The following is a 20944-nucleotide window of genomic DNA, read 5'->3' on the forward strand; positions in this document are numbered from 1 at the left end:
AAGTGAGCTGAAAGTAGGTCATTTTTTGTAACACATTTTATTTTTATTTTTCGTTTGCTTGATTTTTCCCCATAGGGGTCATTAATTTGGATATTTAGTAAAAACTACTCTAATTCAAATGAAATGCCTTTGCAAAAGAAATTTGGATTGTTGCCCAGCATTTTTTTTAGGCTCCACACCCAGCACTGAGCGCAATGTGAGAGGCTTGAACTCACGACCCTGAGATCAAGAGTCAGATACTTAATCAACTGAGCCACCCAGGTGCCCCCCCCCCGCCTCCCTCCCAGCCCTAGCATTTTATTTTTGTTTTTTGTTTTTCTTAAAAATTTTTTTAATGTTTATTTATTTTTGAGAGAGACAGAGTGTGAGTAGGAGAGGGGCAGAGAGAGAGAGACACAGAATCTGAAGCAGGCTCCAGGCTCTGAGCTGTCAGCACAGAACCTGACAACAGGGTTCAAACTCACAAACCATGAGATCATGACCTGAGCCAAAGTTGGACGCTTAACTGACTGAGCCATCTAGGTGCCCCTGGCATATTTTAAAAAAAGATAGCTAGTGTTCTTTTTTTATGAATAATTGTTAATTTCATAAATGATAATTTAGTCTTTATGTGAGGGCAGGAGATCTTGTCTTTATTTTTGCATCCACCATGTTGTTTGATAGTATGGGGCATATGGAAAATAGCCATTAAATGCTTGTTGCCTGATTATTTAAATTCTAATTTGAATATGTTTCTGGATGATAATACGATTTTTAAAATAGTGCAGAATAAAATAGTGCAGAATAGTGCACTATAAAATCTAGATGCTCTGGGGGATGAAAATAATGTATGTTAGCACATTTAAAAGGACTGTGAAGTCCTATAGTAGAAATAAAACAAAAAACTACCTTTAACTTTGTTTAACCCCATGTTTCCTAGACATGTATGATCCAGTGAACCCTTTTTTGTGGAACATCTGTTAACATCTTATGAAACTAGTGCCCCATAGACCAACTTTGGAAATAGCTGGTGTAGTGGGAAAAGAATGGGCTTTGGAATTAGAGAAAATTGTCTTAAAATTTCAGCTCTGCCGGGTGCCTGGGTGGCTCAGTCATTAAGCATCTCACTTCGGTTCAGGTCATGATCTCACAGTTATGAGCTTGGGCCCTGCTTGGGTGAGCACATGTTCCACTTTGGGTGACCTTGAGCCCCACTTTGGGTGAGCTTGAGCCAGTAAACATGAGCCCCACCTCTCTCTCTCTCTCTCTCTCTCTCTCTCTCTCTCTCTCTCCCTCTCCCCCCTTCTCCCTCCCCCTCCCCCTCTCTTCTCTCTGCCCCTTTCTCTCAACAACAACAAATCCTCCTCCTCCTCCTCCTCCTCCTCCTCCTCCTCCTCCTCCTGGCTCTGCCTCTTTAGCTGTGTTACCTTGGTCTAGTTCTTTAAATTCTTGAGCCTCTTTGTCTGTGAGAGAGGATAATTATACTTAAATATGGGGCAGGGGCGATTTGAAGATTTCATGTCATTCATTTGAGTATCTGCTGTGTCCTGGCCATTGTATTAATCGCTAGAGATTCAAGGATATTTAACACATCCATGGTCCCTGTGCTCAAGGAGCTTAATTTTTTACAAGAGGGAGAGAGATCTATAAATAGGTATAATAAATTTTTATAAGTGCACTGATAGAGGTATGGGGTAGTATGGTATTCATAGGATGGAATGGTTCTATATTCTGACATCTCACAATAGTCTTTATAGAAAAGCTGAATCTTGAAAGGTGGTAAAGGGTATTCCAGGTAGAATGAGCAGTGTGAGCAAAGGCATAGTGTGTTTGAGAAACTGAAATTAGTTAGTTACAGATAGACCATTGGATTTGAGGAGTGCACAGGATGGTTAAGATAGTTACAAAGATGGCAGATCAAAACTAACATGGTAAGATATTTGAATTTTATCCTTGGTGGGGGATGACTGAAAGGTTTTAAACTGGTGAGTAAAATGAACAGATTTTTGTTTTCTAAAAATCACAATGTGTCAGCTACATTCTAAAAAGGTTGTGTTGGGGGAAAACAATTAGTAGACTTGTAGTCCACATGAGACTTCATGTAGCCTTAACTATGATATTAGAGAAAAGAAGAAGGATCAGAGATATAGAGTAGACAAATTTTGAGCACAGATTGGAGGTGAAAGAGACCAGAGATTAAGATGACACAAGGTTATTTTTTCAAGAGAGGTTAGGTTATAGGAGATAGGTGGGCCATACTGAGTTTGAGATGCTATGAAACAACCAAATAAAAATATCTGGTAGCCATTTGTCCTTCTTGTGTGGAGCTTAGAAACCTGGGTTTAAGCAGTAGACTATTATATTACCAGCTTATAGGTATCATTTGAAACTAATGGAGTAAATGTTCAGCAAACTAAGATCTTGGAATATATTTAAGGACTGGACAAAGTAAAAGAAAGCAACAAAGACATGGAAGAAGCCAGGAGATTTTGTGTCATAGAAGCCAAAGGAAAAGAGAATATCAAAACCCAGGGTCAAACAATTATAAAGATTGAAGGAAAGGAAATGAGTATTGAAAAGAGACTGCTGAGCCTGGCAATTACAAAGTTACTGGTTTCTTTTTTTTTTTTTTTTAATGTATGTTTATTTGTTTGTTTGTTTATTTTTTGAGAGCAAGAGTGTTAGTGGGGGAGGACTGAAAGAGGGGAGACACAGACTCTGAAGCAGGCTCCAGGCTCTGAACTGTCAGCACAGAGCCTGACACAGGACTCAAACTCATGGACCACAAGATCATGACCTGAGCCGAAGTTGGACGCTTAAACAACTGAGCCACCCAGGCACCCTAAGTTATTGGTTTCTTTTGCCAGAACAGTTTCAGGAGAGTGGCTGGAGTTGGAAGCCTAACACATTTGGGTTAAAAGAGTAAAATGGGAGTAAGAAAGGAAGCAGCAAATGTAGGTTACTGTTATGAACTACTTGACTATAAAATTAGAGAGGTTACCAAGTCTCGAGTGGTTTCTCTTTGTGAGAGACCAGCATGTTTTTAAGCCTCAGAGAGGAGTCTAATAGGAAGAGGTTGAAAACAGAGGGAAAATAACTAATGAAGAAAGTTTCTGGAGTCTGCTGACAATGATGAGATTATGGGAACAGATAGTAGAAGGATTAGAATGGAGAAGAGAGGGAAAAGAGATATTTTTCTCTAGTGCTAAAGGAAAGAAGCTGTGAAGGTGTGTGCGGAAATAAATGGGCAGAAGTTGGTTTTTGGTAAGTTACTTTTTCTTTGAAGGAGGAGATGGTGCCATGTGCTGAGATTCCTGGTGGCGGGGACTGAAGAGAACAGTGAAGGTTTAGAATGTTTGTTGTTGGGTATAATTAAAAGAAATACATACATAATCCAGTAAGCCTGTAAGTTACATTGATTCAAGAGAGATTTCTATGATGGGCGACATTTGAAAGACGAGGGAGCAAGAATACTGAAGCTGCTGGCTTGTGAGTGTATTAAGTGATATACCATGCAGTCTGACTAGATGAGAAGGGTGGGGGAGGGGCTGTTAAGGAATTGTTTGGAATGAGACTGGCCTTTATCAAACATGAAGGTCACATGTAATGGGAATATGAAATAGGTAATTAAAAGGTTAGGAAGTTGTGGTAGTGGATTGATACATCTGAACTTTAGTTTTCAGAGATGAACAGTTTCTTACTGTGAATGTCCAGGTTATGGTCATGGTACTTGCTAAAGAGAGCAGCGTGTATGAAGATGGAGCTTAAGAGCGCAAGACCTTTGATTAGTCTTAGGGATGAGTCATTGACATCCCCTGTAGTAACAACCAGCAGGTGTTTCATAGAGCTTTAAACTGGTAGCTAGGTGTTAAATTCGTCTGGTTGAGAGAGGATGCTGGCAACAGTTGGTAGAGGACAGCAGTGGGGATAAAGAAGAACTACAAAGCTAGGTGCCATCAGTCTCAAAGGAGGAAGGATTTTTGTAGTTAATAGAAAACCAGTGATTTGGTGGCAGCAATGGAATAAATGAATTCTGATTCATTTAGTATGTTGAGTATGGAAGAATAAAGAGCTTTGAGGGGAAAGGTATCAGGAAGAGATTTTTTGGAAATAAGTCACATTTAAAGCTTTCAGGGAGAAGGAATGTTGTCTGAGAAAATTGAGAGTATGGGAGGTTGATTTTGTTTTTGAAAATGACATTTGGAGGATTCCATAAAGAAATAGAGTTGGGGTCATCTCATCGTGGAAGAAGAATTGGGTAGCAGGGTCATTTAGGTTGTGGCTGAGTATGATTAGGAAACTTACTTCAGTCTTTGTTACTGAGATGGAATAGTGTTAGGAAATTGTTCTTGTGTCTCTGAATAAAAATGTTCTGATGGTTAGGGTAACAGCTCATTCTTGGATAACTACCTCTGTCCACAGTGGCTAGGATGCTTACTTAGTACTGGACTGATTTGAGGATAATGAAAAATACACACACACACACACACACACACACACACACACACACACACACACTGCCTAGCTCATAGTAGACACTTAATAAATGGTATTTGCTTTATTGAAAAGAAATTCTGTAATCAACAATACTGCGTTGTATACTTTGAAGTTGCATAGAGACTAGATCTTAGATTTTCTCACCACAAAAAATGATAACGATGTGGCAGGATAGAGGTATTAGCTAATACTAGGTTGGTAACCATAATGCAATATATAGATGTGTTAAATTAGCACATACACCTAAAACTTACACAATGTTGTATGTCCATTATGTCTCAATAAAAATTTTTTAAAGTTCTAAATTATGACTGTCTGTATAGCTGGATGTTTCTAAACCAAACACTCTAAAGAAAAATTTTGTTCACCAATAGCGCTATAGCATGTAATAGTCTTTATTCCTCATTATTTGAAATATCTAGAAGAGACTCACTAAACAGTGATCATCAGCTCTATGTCTGTTGCATTTAGTTTTTCTAAATATTTATGAGTTTATTTTTCAATATTTAATTTTAGTTTTATTAAAATATATTTGAGGGGCACCTGGGTGGTTGAGTCAGTCAGCCAGCTCTTGATTTTGGCTCATGTCATGATTTCAGTTTGTGGGATCAGGCCCCGTGTGGGGCTCTGTGCTGACAGTACAGAGTCTGCTTGGGATTCTTTCTCTCCCTCTCTCTCTGCCCCTCCCCTACTCGCTCACACTCTCTCTCAAAATAAATAAGCATTTAAAAAAAACCCTTTATTAAAATATATTTGATATACAACATTATGTAAATTTAAGGGTATAACATGTTGATTTGATACATTTATATATTTTAATATGATTGCCATGTAGCAATAATTAGCACCTCTATCACATTACATAATTATCCTTTCTTTTTAGTGGTTGGAATAATTCTAGTGTCAGCAAGTTTGAGGATTATAATACAATATTGTTGTCTGCACTCTATTGTGCCTTAGGTCTCTAGGGCTTATGTTTGCTTGCTATATAAGTTTGTACCCTTAAAAACATCTATCCTATCCTGCCACTCCCTTTTGATTTTTTAAATGATGGTTGTGAGTACACTGAATCTTAATTATAGGAACATCAGGATCTGATTCCCCAGGACAGGCTGTGGAAGCTGAAGAGATAGTAAAACAACTTGATATGGAACAGGTGGATGAGATCACTACCAGTACTACGACATCAACTAATGGAGCAGCTTACTCAAATCAAGCAGTTCAAGTGAGACCATCGATAAATAATGGTTTAGAAGAAGCAGAAGAAACAGTTAATCGTGATATCCCACCCCTTACAGGTGAAGAAAATTCCTTTTCTTATGCATCTTCATGAATTTAGAAAAATACGGTATTTATTTATTTTTATTTAATGTCAAATGCATATGTTTTTCTTCCTTGAACATAAGACAATTAAAATCGAAAATAAAACTTTCTCCCAGATATATAGTCATTTTGAAATTGAAAGTTTTTAGAAGGTTGTGTTGATTGAGAATTAATCATTTTACAGTTTAATTATTTGTACTGATCTTACTAGTTAGAGAAATTGAACACAAATAGCGAAATAGATGCTCATGTTTATGAGTATATTTATGAGTATATTTATTGTAATTGCACCCAGTCTCAGACCCTTAAGTCTGAAGTCCCTACCTAACGGCAGCCTTACACCTTTGGATTTGTTGCATATATAGATGACATCCGCACCCCCCCCTCCCCCCCCCAAGAAGCTTCTGTTCCTAGATCTTGCCCTGTATTCAAACTGCAGCCTAATTCTGGATCCTTATAAAAGCCTAACGTAATTGTTTGGTCCCTGAGCCACTTGTCATGGAAATGTAGAACACATGAGATCAGAATTTATTACGTCTGAGGGTTGTGGTATACAGATGCATAAAGCTAAAAGATGAAACTGTTCCATCATACTTAAAAGCAGAAATAAAATTGAGGACGGTCATCGTTTCTCAGAGGGACAAGATCTTAGGCTTTTATTTTAGATTAAAAAATTTTTTTTTTCATGTTTATTTTTTTATTTAGAGAGAGAGAGAGAGAGAGAGAGAAAGAAAGCATGAGCAGGGGAGGGGCAGAGAGAGAGGGAGAGAGGGAATCCCAAGCAAGTTGCACAGAGCCTGATGTGTGGCTCAATCTTACAAACCATGAGATTGTGACCTGAGCTGAAATCAAGGAGTCAGACCCTTAACCAACAGCCACCCAGGCACTCTTAGATTTGTTTATTTCTTATAATGCCAGGCATTTGCACATATGTATTGGTTCAGAAATGTAGTTTGGTGTAAGGAAGTAGAATAATGTTCTTCCCTTGAATATAAAGGAGAAACTTGAAAAACTACAATCCAAACAGCTGAAAACATTTAAAGAAAAAATGCATACAATTAAGAAATTTCTATATAGTGCAACCTAGTCATACCAATATGAAAAGTGACATAAAATAGGAAAGATTTATTTTAACTTGGTTGAATAAAAGACTGGGCTCTGTAATGTTAATATCTGTAATGTTAAATTATAATGTTGTAATTTAAGAATAATATTGAATCTGACAAGCAAATCAGTATGGTGCACATAGTTCATTTTGGGTGGTTAAGACTTGCAAATGAACCTACTCTTGACCTGTCATTTTATGCTCATTACTTTGCCAATGTTTAAGCTAGTGAATTGTAAAGTAGACTAAGTCCAGGGCTTTGGGCCTCGTGTTTGATGTTTGTTCTATATTTTTGTGCTGCTGTATTTTTTTTTTCCCTGACAACTATGAAAATGGAGAAGGGATTTCTATAACCATAGTGATTTCTAGAGGGGAAAAGGAAAATTTAGTCCTGTTGTCTCATTCATTCATTCATTTAGTCCCCTAACATTTATTGAACATCTATTTTTTGTGATGGGCATTGTTTATGAAGATGAATAAGATAATGCTTCTTGACCCTGAAGAGTGAATGATCTAATTGATGAGCCAGGTATACACAAAAATTACTGTACAGTGTGGTGAGTGCTGTTACAAAATAAATGAGCAAAATAATGAGGTGGCATATTATATTTACTCTGGGAGTATCATGACAGGAGAGAAGTACAATTTTTGCTGATCTTAAAAGATGAGTATGAGTGACAAAGATTGTTACTTTTCCTTAAGAACTAAGCCAAAGAGAACAAGACAGAAGGAGGCTGGCTCTACCATTTACTTAGCTTTGTGACTTTAGACAATTTAAGCTCACTTGAGTCAGTTTTCTTAGCTTTAAAAGGTAATAATAATTCACGGTTTTAAAGGCTAAATGGGATGAAAGAAGAAAAATGCTTAGCATGAAGGCTCTCAAATATTACTTCCTTTCTCCCTTTTTCTGAGGTTAACAGGAATTTGAAACAGAAGTGGTTAGAAGTTATATTTTTCTATTAACCCTTGTGCTAATGAACTGTCATTGGCATAAAGTTATTACAGATGGACAAAAATTATTATTTACATCTGTCATTCACTGAACATACTATGTTACAAGGTAATTCATACATAAGAAATTAATATATCATAATAGCAAAAATGATTTCTTTTTGTCCTGAAGACTATTATCCACCAATATTCCATTCCTATAGACAGATTACAGCAGTTTTTACCGTGTTCCACTATTTTAGTCCTTTTGGGCTACTGTAACAAACTACCATAGACTAGGTGGTGTATACACAGCAGAAATTTATTTCTCACAGTTTAGGAGGCTTGGAAATCCAAGATCAAAGTGCCAGCAAACTCAGGACCTGGTTAAGGGCCTGCTTTCAGGTTCATAGACAACTGTCTTCTCATGCATCCTCACATGGCAGAAGCTATGTGAGTTCTCTGGAGTCTCTGTTTTTTGTTTTTGTTTTTTCTGTAATGTTTATTTTTTTTATAATTTAAAGAAATTTTTAATGTTTATTTTTGAGAGAGAGAGGGGGTTGGGAAGAGAATGAGTGGGAGAGGGGCAGAAAGAGTGGGAGACACTGAATTCCAAGTAGGCTCCAGGCTTTGAGCTATCTGCACAGAGCCTGATGCGGGGCTTGAACTCATGAACCATAAGATCATGACCTGAGCCAAAGTTGGACGCTTAACCGACTGAGCCATCCAGGCGCCCCATTGTTTGTTTTTGAGAGAGTGAGAGAGAGAGAGAGAGACAAAGGATCCAAAGGGGCTCCGCACTGACAGCAGAGAGTTTGATGTGGAGCTTGAATTCACAAACCACGAGATCATGACCTGAGTCCAAATTGGACGCTTAACCAACTGAGCCACCTAGGTGTCCCTGGAGTCTCTTTTATAAGGGCACTGATCCTATTCATGAGGGCTCCCCCCTAATGACTTCATGACATCCTAAAGTCTTCACCTCCAAATACCATTTTGGGAGGACACAAACATTCAGTCTGTAGCATCCAACTTAAGCTTTTGTCTAAAACATTACCTCTGACTAATAATATTATCTTTTGTCTTCTTGAATTTAAGTTGTAATTATTGTCTTAGAAAATTCCCAGCAAGGTTTTTTATTTATTTACGTAATCTCTACACCCATTGTGGATCTCAAGCTTAAGACCCTGAGATCAAGAGTCCTACATTCTTCTGACTTAGCAAGCTAGGTGCCCCTTCCAGCATAATTTCTAAAGCTCTGTCAGTTGATAGAATTTTAGCTTAAACATATACTGGACCATGTGTCATGGCATATAGAATTGCTTCATGATTATTTTTAGGTTGCTTGTAAATTAGAAGTAAAATAAAGCCTCCCCTGAAACAGTGGTTTCTAAATAGAACAGCATTTCTTAACTTTTAAAAGATTTTAGATAGCCTTGAGGTTCCTGGGAAAATGTACATACAACATAAGTGCACAAGGGGGGTTCATGAACCTCTTAAAGAATGTTCATAGATCTCAGGTTAAAAACTACCTTTGGGTCTATTGCCACACATATATATTGACTTCCTATGTATGTACAAGGTACTTTGAAAAATGTTACTGCTGCAAGAGGCAGCATGAAGTTTTTATGGTTACACATATAGACGCCATTCAGTTAGAAATTGAAGTTTGGTGGAGTATATTTTTCTAGCAATAAGTAGTAAATTTTTTCTTTGCTATTAGGGATTTTAATTCTACTAGCCATGATCTAGCTTGCCATTTTATCTGTAATGGCAGTTTTTTCCTTTGCTTCTGGAGTTAAGAAATTTGTGTTAAGAAATATGTTAAGAAATTTGCTTTGAAATACTGTTTACAAGTTATTTCTGTCATATCTTTAACCTAAAATACAGAAGGGGTCAGGAAAATCTTATATAAAATCAGTAAAAATGTATACTCATAGTGAGTTAAAACTAACATATTGTTTTTCCTTTTATTAAATAGCACCAGTAACTCCAGATAGTGGTTATTCGTCAGCTCATGCAGAGGCCACCTATGAAGAAGACTGGGAAGTATTTGACCCGTGAGTTTTTTGTGGTTTTTTTTTGTCTTTTATTTTCCTTTCGCTCTTGGAGCAGAATGAAAGTGTGTGTGTGGAAGGATGGCTCAGTGGTATATTGCAAAGAACATGTGACCCTTAGGTATTAATAATTTTACTGGGTTACTGAAGTACTAATTTATATATTTTCAGTTTTATTTATGTTTCATAGGTTTGGTTTACTAGGTTAAATGGATATTATTTAATTGAAGATTTATTTTAAAAAGATTTAAATATGAGCTGAATTTAGTAATATGTTTAATATTATTTATAAAAAATAGAAATGTTGAGATTTTTAAAAAAATTTGATCTATAGGTATTATTTCATCAAACATGTTCCACCACTGACAGAAGAACAGCTAAATAGGAAACCTGCTCTTCCATTGAAAACAAGAAGCACACCAGAATTCTCCCTAGTTTTAGACCTGGTAAGTATATTATCTATAGAGGTAGGGAAAGTAAGTTAAATTTATTTTTTAAAATACTAGCTGAAAATAACTAAAAGGATACAATTGAATGAATAGGCTTACACATTTACTAAACATGTCCAAGATGTTCTGAAATGTTTTTATTTGAAGTATAGTATAATGCCAGGATCCACATTTGGTTGGTATCAGGTACTCTTTGAAAATAAGTTAGGCTTTCATTTTTGTATTTAAATTGGTTCTTTCCCCCATATTTCTGGAACCCTTGTGATTTTTTTTGAAAAATTTCCCAATAAATTATTATTTGATTTCATGCTTAATGAAATATAATTTGATTTCACCTTTTTTGGGGGGGGAGGGAAGGGGGTCGTGGTTAGGATTATGTTTCCCTGAAGGACCAAATATTATCTGTGTCCCAATGAGTTAACTTTATGCAAGATTATAGTTCTTTTCCTGTTCTTATTTTTGTGTATTGTCTAATATCAATAACTTTATTAATAGACTCCCCAAAGCATGAGCTCTGAATGCTAATAAAACCTTTGATATGTTTTCTTGGTATGTTAAAAATTTATGTTTTAGGATACCAAAAGAGCTTTGAAAAATGAACATCTACCTCTTATATAATACTGGAAACAATTTATTATTTAGCCTTTGTTACTGGTATCCTATAATTGGAGATGTGGTTTACTTCTCATAAAATTTTTTTCTTGAGGAAAAGATCATTATTTTAAATCTTAACTAGGATGTATAGTTCTTTTTTGAGAGTTCACCACCTTAGCCTTTGCCTAGCCAAAGAGGTGTAAGAGAGGTATTCAGAGGTCCTAAGTATTAAGGTATTTATTAGAAGATAAGTATAAAGAGAAAAATTTTGAAACTGATTATGAGTAGTTTAGATGTGATGTGCAAGTTAGTGGAAAAACTGAAAAAAGATTTTGCTAGATTTTTGTGTTAGGAGTTGATATGGTCATCATAGCAAGTTTGACCATATAATTTTTAATCCAGTTTAAAGGTAAATAGAGAAGGAAAGCTAGGAATTGGCTGAGCATAAATGAATAATTTTATAAAAGTAAATGAAGAATGATCAAAATTTAGATAGTGTGTAAATGAAGTAGTAGAATTAGTTATTCAATTGTAGGAAAGAGGATACTGGTTTTTTTTTTTAAGATGATAAGACAGTACCTTGAAATGTGTAGTCTGATATGCTATTAAAAGAAAATGAGGCATATCTAGAGTATTTTTTGCTCTTTGCCTCCCCAGAGTTAACTTTAGGTTAAAAGAAACACTCCAGCTAATAAGATGTGGAATCACAAGGTATGAACATTTGTGTTTCATTTTAATTCATTTTAAATGCATTGAAAAATTTTGGGGGTAGTCACTGGCAGCTTTTTAAAAGAAAGCATTTTGTCATTTAACTACAAATAGACCTCCTATTTGTATTCGGTATTTAAGAAATATGAATATTTGCACATATCTTAGATTGAATGATCCTCACCTTCTTATCCTCTTAATGAGAAAACAGTTTGGTGATCAAAGATGAGAAGTCTTCATTGACTGCTAATTTAGTTAAATCATGTTTATGTCTGAAACGTATTCAACAGATACTAAGACATCCATTTTATAAAATAGAAGTCTTTATAAAAGATTTAAGGATAAGGAGCTATGTGAATAGAATATATGTAATTTTAAAAATAATTAGATTCTAAACTTTCATTTGTTATTTGTTAAATAAAAGGAGTATGGATTATACTTATCAGAAAGTTGGCAAGTGCAGAACTCAGAGCAGTGGTTCTCAAACTTGAGCATTCATTGGAGTCACATAAAGGGTTTATTAAAATATGGATTGCTGAGCTCCTCTCTCCTTCACCCCCTTCTGAAGTTTTTGAATTATCGTAAGTGGAGCTGGAGAATTTGCATTTCTAACTAGTTATTTGCCTTTCTAACCCAGAAGGTGGTGATACTTCTTGCTGGTCAAGGGACCATACGTGAGAACCAGTGGCTTAGAAAATTCTATCCCAAATTGCTGTGCCACACACAGCAATATGATAAATATAAAATCCCACGTATGAATGAGTACTTTAATAAATGTTTTTGGTGATCATGGGTACATAAAATTATCATTTGAAATTTCTTTTAGTATCTTGGTTTATTCAGTATGTGTTTTTTATTTTAAGGATGAAACACTAGTACACTGTAGTCTAAATGAGCTAGAAGATGCAGCACTTACTTTTCCAGTCCTTTTCCAAGATGTCATTTATCAGGTAATTAAAAAAAATTTTTTAACTTCTTTTTTTGGCCTGTTAGATAATGTTCTGAACCAAGAAATCTTTTGTAATTTTGTGTGTGTAAAATTTAATGTGTTTTTTTCCTAATGAGTTTCATCAATATATTACTGATTTATTAACACAAAGTAGCATCATGCTAAATAATTACATAAAACATTAAATGTTACCCAAAACGTGAACCTTTTCTTAACCCAGTGATCTCTGCTAGTTTCATAATCTGTTTGCCAGCAGGTGGAGGCAGAAGCACTGACATCATAGATCCCCAAGAAGAACTTGCCAGGTTAACACCTGGTGTTTTGTTTTTATGTGTGTTTTCCCCCAAAATCTAGTTAGTGTAAAGAAAACTCATTCCTTGTTGGTCATTTTTATTTCCTTTTGTAGTAATATGGTCTGTAGATTGCAGTTTGGTATATCTGCTTTATATCAATCACAGAATTCTAGGACATTTCCAGTTACTGCTTTAAAAATCTGGGTAAAAGCATTTCTCCCTCATCTGTGTTGATGGACAGGTAACTGTGCAAAATACAAATATCATTTATCTTTCATTGTGAATTATGTTGTTTGGCCATAGCTTTTACTTTACGTTTGAGATTTTCCTGTCATAAAATTTGAATTAATTAACATATATGAATACACTTTGAAAATTGCAAAGTGCCTTTCTGTGGTGGCGGCTGTTATTTAATTAGCGTTACCTTCATCCATACTAGTTGTTGAAGGATTGGGAAAGGTCAAAAAGTTTGTTCTTTGTCAAGAGGAAGCCAACCCAAGGATTAAATAAAGCCACAGAACATTTGCCATGTGGATGATGAAAAGGTGTTTATGGTTGTTTATGTGCTCTTAATAGGCAGTTAGAATGTGGGTATAGTTTTCTTAGCACATGATAGTTACTCTCTTTTGGGAATCATAAAATTTCATAATTAAATAGAAGTTTGTGGTTCAGGATTTACTTTACCGACTTCATCTTGTAATGAGTCGTAAGAGGATTTACTTTAGCAGTTATGTCAGTTCTAGTTTAACCTAGTTAGTCATTGTAGGCATGCTAATATCTGAGTACTATATTCATTTCCCTTCTATGGAACCTGATTTTAGTTTTGATTTTTGATCAGAGAGTGAGCAAACTATACATAAATATAAGGGATTTTAAGATTTTTGTATTCGTTTTTAACTGGTTATTATTTGGTTTAAGGTAATCTTTTTTCTTAATAAGACATTTTCTGCCAAATAGGTTGTTCTTGTTTAGTTCATGTTAAGGACAGGAGTCTTCTGGTAAATATAAATAGTATAGCAGTATCTTAATAGGTTTGTCTTTTTAGCTTGATTACCATGTTTTTTTGTTCAAAATTCCATTCAGGCTTTGAATTTGGAAAGGAAAGTTGTCATTTGAAAAATATTAAATCATTATTTTGGGATGACTTCTTAAGCTTTCTGGTTTGAAATTTATTTCTTGCAGATAGTTTTGGTCTGTATGTCATTTTTAATAGTGAAATAAACTTGGAAATTGGAGGAGTTTGATTCTTTCCTTTCATGAGCATTTCTTTTCATTGTGACCATAAGGTTGAATTTTTTTCTTGCTGCTTTCACCATTTCTGCTTTAATTCTCTTCTTTTTAATAAAGTTCTTATTATTTTTATGTGGATCTGGATAGTTGTCTTATTTTGAATAAAAGGCTTCTAGCAGTGCATATGACTAATACTTAGAAAAACTATGTATGTACTGCATCTACCTTTGTGTAATTCAAAGAACTCTTTTTCTTTCATATTCTGAGTTAAATTTTCTGAAACTGAAAAATGATCTAGCTTAAATTAGGAGCAGTGAGCAGGAAGTTTGAATCTTCCAAGTTATAGGGATGATTGCATTTTAATATTATTTATTAGTTACTACATCATAAACAGAGTTTAGTCCCCCTTTAGTAAATTTTTGAGGATGTCCGTAGTTAATATTGGGTACATTCCTTTGGATTTCTGGTTTTGGCATAGCCATTCTGTCTGCTTTTTAAAAAATAACTTTGAAGAAATCTTGGGTTAGGGTTCCCCCAGTTTTCAGACCAGCAAGCTCCCTTTAAACAGGGAATGATGTCTTTTAAACTTTCAGTGGTGTTGTCTCCATCTACTGGCAAAGAAGAAATATACACAAGGGTCTGAGATGATCTAAGAGATTTTGGAGAAACCACATTATTAGGTAAGATGTAACTTACATATTTAACCACTGCAATATAATGTGGCCCACTTAAAGGTTAGAAACCTGTAAAATACTGTATATACTCTTAAAAAATAATTTATTGAAGTGAAATTCACAACATAAACCATTTTTAAATGAACAGTTCCATGGCATTTATCTGTATACTGATGAATATGTCAGTTCCATAGCATTTATGTATAAATTCTTAAAAAATAAAATTGTAATGTTAAGATAGGATCAAATTCTTCACCTGAATCAATGCCAGATAAAGTGTCCTCTTGGGACTTACTTTGCTTTTGGTTTCTTTTTGTGGTAAGTTTGTTATGGTTGGCCTATATCTAATTTTAAATCTACTTGTTTTTTTTTCTTTCTTTCAAAACAGTTTAAAGTGTAAATTGTTTTACATATGTTTAATAATCGTCTATATCAGGGGTTGGCAAACTTTTTCCTGTACAGGGCCAGTTTTTAATATTTTAGGTTCTGTAGTCTTTGTTCCAAATATTTTTTTTTGCCATTGTAGCATGAAACTAGTCATAGACAGTAAGAATGTAATCAAATAAACATGGCTTTGTCCCAGTAAAACTTTATTTACAAAAATAAGTGATGTATTTGGCCCATAAGCCATAGTTTGCTGACCCTTGGTCTAATAATTGTGAGAGTATATACAGTAAATTTACATACTCAAATTCTAAGTGGAAGTAAGTAATCAAATGTTCATCAAAATTCTTGTTAATATATAGAGAAATTTAAAACTAGATCCACTATAATCTGGTTGTGGGCTTTCTTAGTTTTTTTTCAGATGAAAGTTTGAGGGAAATTTAAGGTGACCACTATTCACATTTAAAGACTGCCTGACTCCATGGTATATACTCTCCTTTTGATTGATAAGTAGGACTCAACTTACTTAATGCAAGTCTCAGAATTTTTGAGCAGGTAGATCATTCAAGCCTCAATTTAGTATTTTGAGTGTATTTGAATTCCATTTCTCTGGGAGATTCAAAGAAACTAAAAGATTCAACTCAAAATTTGATACATGTTACTAATACTATTTGGATAGAGAGATTTAGTTTGTGTAGATGGAGAGAAAAAGTCATTCTTTAAAGTGAGTTTTTAAAGTGAGGGTATGGCACTCAAAGAGGCAAAGTGTATGGATTTTTGTTTGGGTCTTTTTTTCCCCCTTTAAATTGGTTGTTTTTCCATGAAGTGTTTTACAGTTAGTTATTGGGAAAACATTATTTATTCTTAGAATTGTACAGATGCATTTGATACCTGGAAAAACAAGTGCATGATCAGTTCCAATCCACATATTTAATTTTTATATTTAGCTTATATTGACACATTGTCAGGAAATCCATCTCGTGGTGTTACTCAGTTAAGAGGTCTCCACTGTATTTAGTTTCTGTTCCTGCAGATCCACCAATTCAAGACTCTAGGTCATCTCACTCCCTCTTCCATCCAGAAGATGACTTCTATCCACAAGCAGGACTGAATCAAAAGACAGATTTTTCACTTAGCTCTTGAGCTGAACCACCTCCTCAATGACCTTCCTCTATCTCCATCAAGAACTGGAGCTCAGTTTTTTGAAGATGTAATAGAGCTACTCAGCCCAAACGTGGCTAATTGAAGACAAAAAGAAGATGCCTCATATGTTTCACCACAGTGCAGCCAAACGTAACTGTGCTGTCCAACTCCTCATTCTGTAAAGTATGGCAGGGGCATCTGATTTTTGACTCTGTTCACCAATAAGACTTTAGCCAGTCAGTGGCTTTCTGAAGATCAGTAAAATCATCAAACTTTGGGTCAGCTGTCCAGAAATCAGATTGTGGTAAGCACTCAAGGAGAGATAGGATCTGTAGGGAGCTACTTGATAAAGGATGCTTTGTTTTATTAGTAGAGGTTGCTTTTATGGGAAAAGTTGGGGGGAGAGGTGGGCGGGAAACCCCACGTTTAGCAAAGCTTAGACTTTTCCCCATCACTATAGTTTGTTTTTTTTTCTTGGGAACCTTACAGCCTAGGATAATTTTCATAAGGATCTCAAATATTTTATCCCACAGAACAAGAAAAGTAGAGAGTCAGTGGCTTCTATCTCTTCTGTATAGTCTTTCTTAGAAAAGTCAGCATTATTTTTGCTTTATGGAGAAATAAGCAATCGTGTAAAGGAAGAGTTTTGTAGTAAATACCTAATCAAGTTTTTCTTCCTCTCAAGCTCTGACTTAAATTGACATTAACCAAGAGGCATTTTGTTTCGACCTTCATAAAGCATAATTTTTGTTGTACAAAAGGAGTGTTTATAATATACCTTAAAAAGAACATTTGGGGTTCATGGACACTTAATATTGAGGATTAAGGTAATATTTTAGCTGGTAGGGAACAATACTGTGATAACTAATTGTAGGTTAATATTAAAAGTAATTTTAAAGTAACTTTCCTATCCTTATTAGTAAGTATAACTAGTCATTGGTCTATTTTTTTTCATTGTAATTATTCATTATTGATTTTTTAGGTTAAAAAAAGAAAGAACAAACCTATAGTTAGCTGCCTCTCAAAGGTGATAAAGTGTATTTCATGGGGACCTCTTTGTATTCTTTGTAAATGTATCTTAAAATTAGAGGCAGTTCCTTAAAAAAGCATGGAAAATTCTTGTTCAACAGCTGAAAATGTGCTGCAAATTTAAGAGACGTGACAGTTAATTACTAAGCATATTAAATCATTTAGGCAGTTTAGAGCTTGTTATTAAAGGCAGCATTTTTTTACTAAAGTGACCTTTTTTTGCTTTTAAAATGATTAAACTTTATTTAAATAAAATCAGCAATAGTTTATATATATAAAACATATATATATGCCAATTTTTATTTGAAAATTATGCTTCATTGCTAACTTACGTATATGGATACCTTAAGTTTCATTTTATCCCATGTAGACTCTACAGGAAAATTCCTTTCCAAATTTATTTCTACTTAGTGTAATGTTTTACAGAAATTTTTAGTGTGGGGATTTTTGATTTTATTATTTTTTATTTTGATGTTTTAGTATTTACCTATTCATTTTCAGATTGATCTGCCTACAAATACTATCCCCAGCAGCCATCTACCTCTTGTTGGAATTGTGTTAAGCAAAGGATGAGTGTAATGTCACCCGGGGGTTATAAGGTTGAGGTCTCTGCAGGGCCTACCTGAGCAACCCTCTTTCTATGAAGAGGATTTGGGTTTTGTCTCTGTGCTCTAGTATTGATGCTAAGAAGGTGTTAACTAAGTTAAATAGCGAAGCTATCAACTGATGGAACTCCTGATTATTTTCTCTCTCCTAAAAGTGTAGATTGCAGCTGTAGGGCTTTCTTTTTCAGTTAGGTTGCCCAGTTCTGTCCCATAGAATCATACTCATTCCAGCTATTCTCCTTATGACTGATTAATAATAAGGTGGATAAGTAATAGTCGTTGGCATTCTCCATGTGCCAGGCACTGTTCTAGGTGCTTTACATGTATTAACTTAATCTTCACAACAACCCTATGAGGTAGGTACTCTTATTTTACTCATTTGATGTATGAGGAGACTGAGGTGCACAGAAGGGTTAACAAATTGACAGTCACTTGTTATACCTGTGGTATCTATCTACTCATGGTAAGATTTTTCAGTTATTTTTTTTTTTTTTTTTAATTTTTTTTTTTCAACGTTTTTTATTTATTTTTTGGGACAGAGAGAGACAGAGCATGAACGGGGGAGGGGCAGAGAGAGAGGGAGACACAGAATCGGAAACAGGCTCCAGGCTCCGAGCCATCAGCCCAGAGCCTGACGCGGGGCTCGAACTCACAGACCGCGAGATCGTGACCTGGCTGAAGTCGGACGCTTAACCGACTGCGCCACCCAGGCGCCCCTGATTTTTCAGTTTTATGTAGCATCTCATTCATCACATTCCCCAGGATTATTGGTTTTCTACTGCCTTAAAGTCTTACTTGGGCGCCTGTGTGGCTCAGTCAATTAAGCGTCTGATTTTGGCTCAGGCCATGATCTCATGGTTAGTGAATTTGAGCCCCGCATCAGGCTCTGTGCTGGTAGTGCAGTGCCTGCTTAGGGTTCTCTCTCCCTCCCTCTCTTTCTGCCCCTCCCCCACGTGCATGTGGGCTCGCTCGCTCGCTCTCTCTCTGTCTCTCAAAATTAAAAAAAAAAAAAAAAAGTCTTACTGCTGATTAAGTAAATAGCATTTACCAATCATCTTTTTTTTTTAAAGGGTGCCATACTCTTAAGTGGAGGAGTCCCACAGAATTGACTGTTTTTTTGTGGGGTTTTTTCTGAACCTATATCAATATGTGGCTCCTGGCTGCCTCAGTCAGTAGAGCATGTGACTCTTGATCTTGGGGTCATGAGTTTGAGCTCCATGATGGGCATAGAGATTACTTAAAAAAATTTTTTTAATAAAAATAAACCTGTATCAGTATAGCAATAAATTCAAAAGATATCATGGAATAACTATTAAAAGATGTTTCTTTTTGAATATGTTAAGGTTATATTATCTGTGCTGAAAACTATTTAGAAATACTTTTTCTTAAAAGATTTACATGTAAGAGTTTTTTGTTTTTGTTTCTTCCTTATTCAGTTGCCCACAAAGTGAAGCTGCTTTGGGGGTTTTCTTTTCCATCTCCTCCTCCTCCTCCTCCTCCATCTCCTCCTCCTCCATCTCCTCCTCCTCCATCTCCTCCTCCTCCTCCTCCTCCTCCATCTCCTCCTCCTCCTCCTCCATCTCCTCCTCCTCCTCCATCTCCTCCTCCACCTCCATCTCCTCCTCCTCCTCCATCTCCTCCTCCTCCTCCATCTCCTCCTCCTCCTCCACCTCCATCTCCTTCTCCTCCTCCTCCTCCTCCTCCTCCTCCTCCTCCTCCTTGTTCTCCTCCTTTTTCTTCTCTTGCTTCTGCTGCTTCATTCATGTTGTTAAAGTTATATATGAAATTTCTTTAAAAAGTGAAATTACGTATGAAATTAGATAAGGTTTGGTAAACAAATAGAGATTATTCAGTATATATAGCTTGACATTGAATATTTGGTCATGAATTTGAATTTAGACAGGCTACCACAAAATATTTATAATCATTTTATAACTAGATTGCTATTTTGGTGACTGCTTTTATTAAATTCAGTTTTATTAACCATTATGGCCTGGTAGGATTATCTACATACACAATTACAGGACATTCTCATTGTCTTAACACTAAAGAAAGTACAGGCCATCAAGTATTTGTTCATCTCAAGGAATCTTGATGTAATGTAATATTTTCTGTTATACACATTACTTTTTCTATATAAAATTTAAACTTTAGTAAAATCAATCTACAAGATCATATAAGATTAGTTCCATTATCACAGTTTTGCAGGTATTTCTGGTAGATTTTATTTTTAAAGTTTTATATAATGAACATATTCATAAATCCCTATCTTTGGGTAGTCAGTGCTCTTTAAGACATGTCTTTGGGTATGGTATTTTTATACAATAATTGTTTCTTTATAGCATTCTGCATTATTTTTAAAGTTTTGACATTTTAAAAATGCATATTGCTTAGTGATGGATTAAAACTATTTGTAGGGTAGATAGAATAATTGCTGTATATTTGGAGGGACATATGTATACCAGACTGAAGTGAAACTTTTAGCCTATTCTTACATTTGGGAGACTACATGATTTTGAAAAGTTACAGGTTTGAAGAAGGATGGTTGTTGGTGAAATACTAAGTAGGGAAAGAATGTGGAAAAAGGGAAATAGGCAGCTCAGGACAAGAATCTTTGTTATGAGAAAGGAGAAGAAAAATATAATTATGAGCATCTGTGGAATAGATTTTGAAGCATTTTGGAGGCATGCCTCTGTGCATTTGTACATTTCTATATCTCTGTGACCTAACATAATAAGTGATCATAGTCTCTTTGTATTATATATACCTTAACAATTGTTCTGTTTCCTACTAGACAGTACTTAGTGTTTGACTGTTATATATTTATGCTTTAATATATCCGTCCAAATGACTTAGACCATGCTGGCCTTGTGTCTCCATTTCTATTTTTCTTTCTGAGATTTTACCTTTGTAGCACATAGCAGAACCTCCACCTCTGCTCACTGTTATTTTGTACCTTTCTATATTCTCTTTCCCACTAACCACATTAATTTCT

General features: G+C 35.3%; 1 protein-coding gene across 4 annotated transcripts in view; it reads left to right on the forward strand.

Moving 5' to 3' along the window:
• Positions 1-20944, forward strand: part of CTDSPL2 (CTD small phosphatase like 2) — an 83717-nt gene that overhangs the window by 49666 nt on the left and 13107 nt on the right. For all 4 annotated transcript variants that reach the window (XM_049613536.1, XM_049613534.1, XM_049613538.1 and 1 more), the window contains exons 5-8: positions 5559-5774; positions 9816-9894; positions 10226-10337; positions 12506-12592. In XM_049613536.1, the coding sequence (XP_049469493.1) occupies positions 5559-5774; positions 9816-9894; positions 10226-10337; positions 12506-12592 (494 nt within the window). The remainder of the gene's footprint in view (positions 1-5558; positions 5775-9815; positions 9895-10225; positions 10338-12505; positions 12593-20944) is intronic.

Source organism: Panthera uncia (genome assembly GCF_023721935.1).
Source record: "Panthera uncia isolate 11264 chromosome B3 unlocalized genomic scaffold, Puncia_PCG_1.0 HiC_scaffold_1, whole genome shotgun sequence".
NCBI lineage: Eukaryota > Metazoa > Chordata > Mammalia > Carnivora > Felidae > Panthera > Panthera uncia.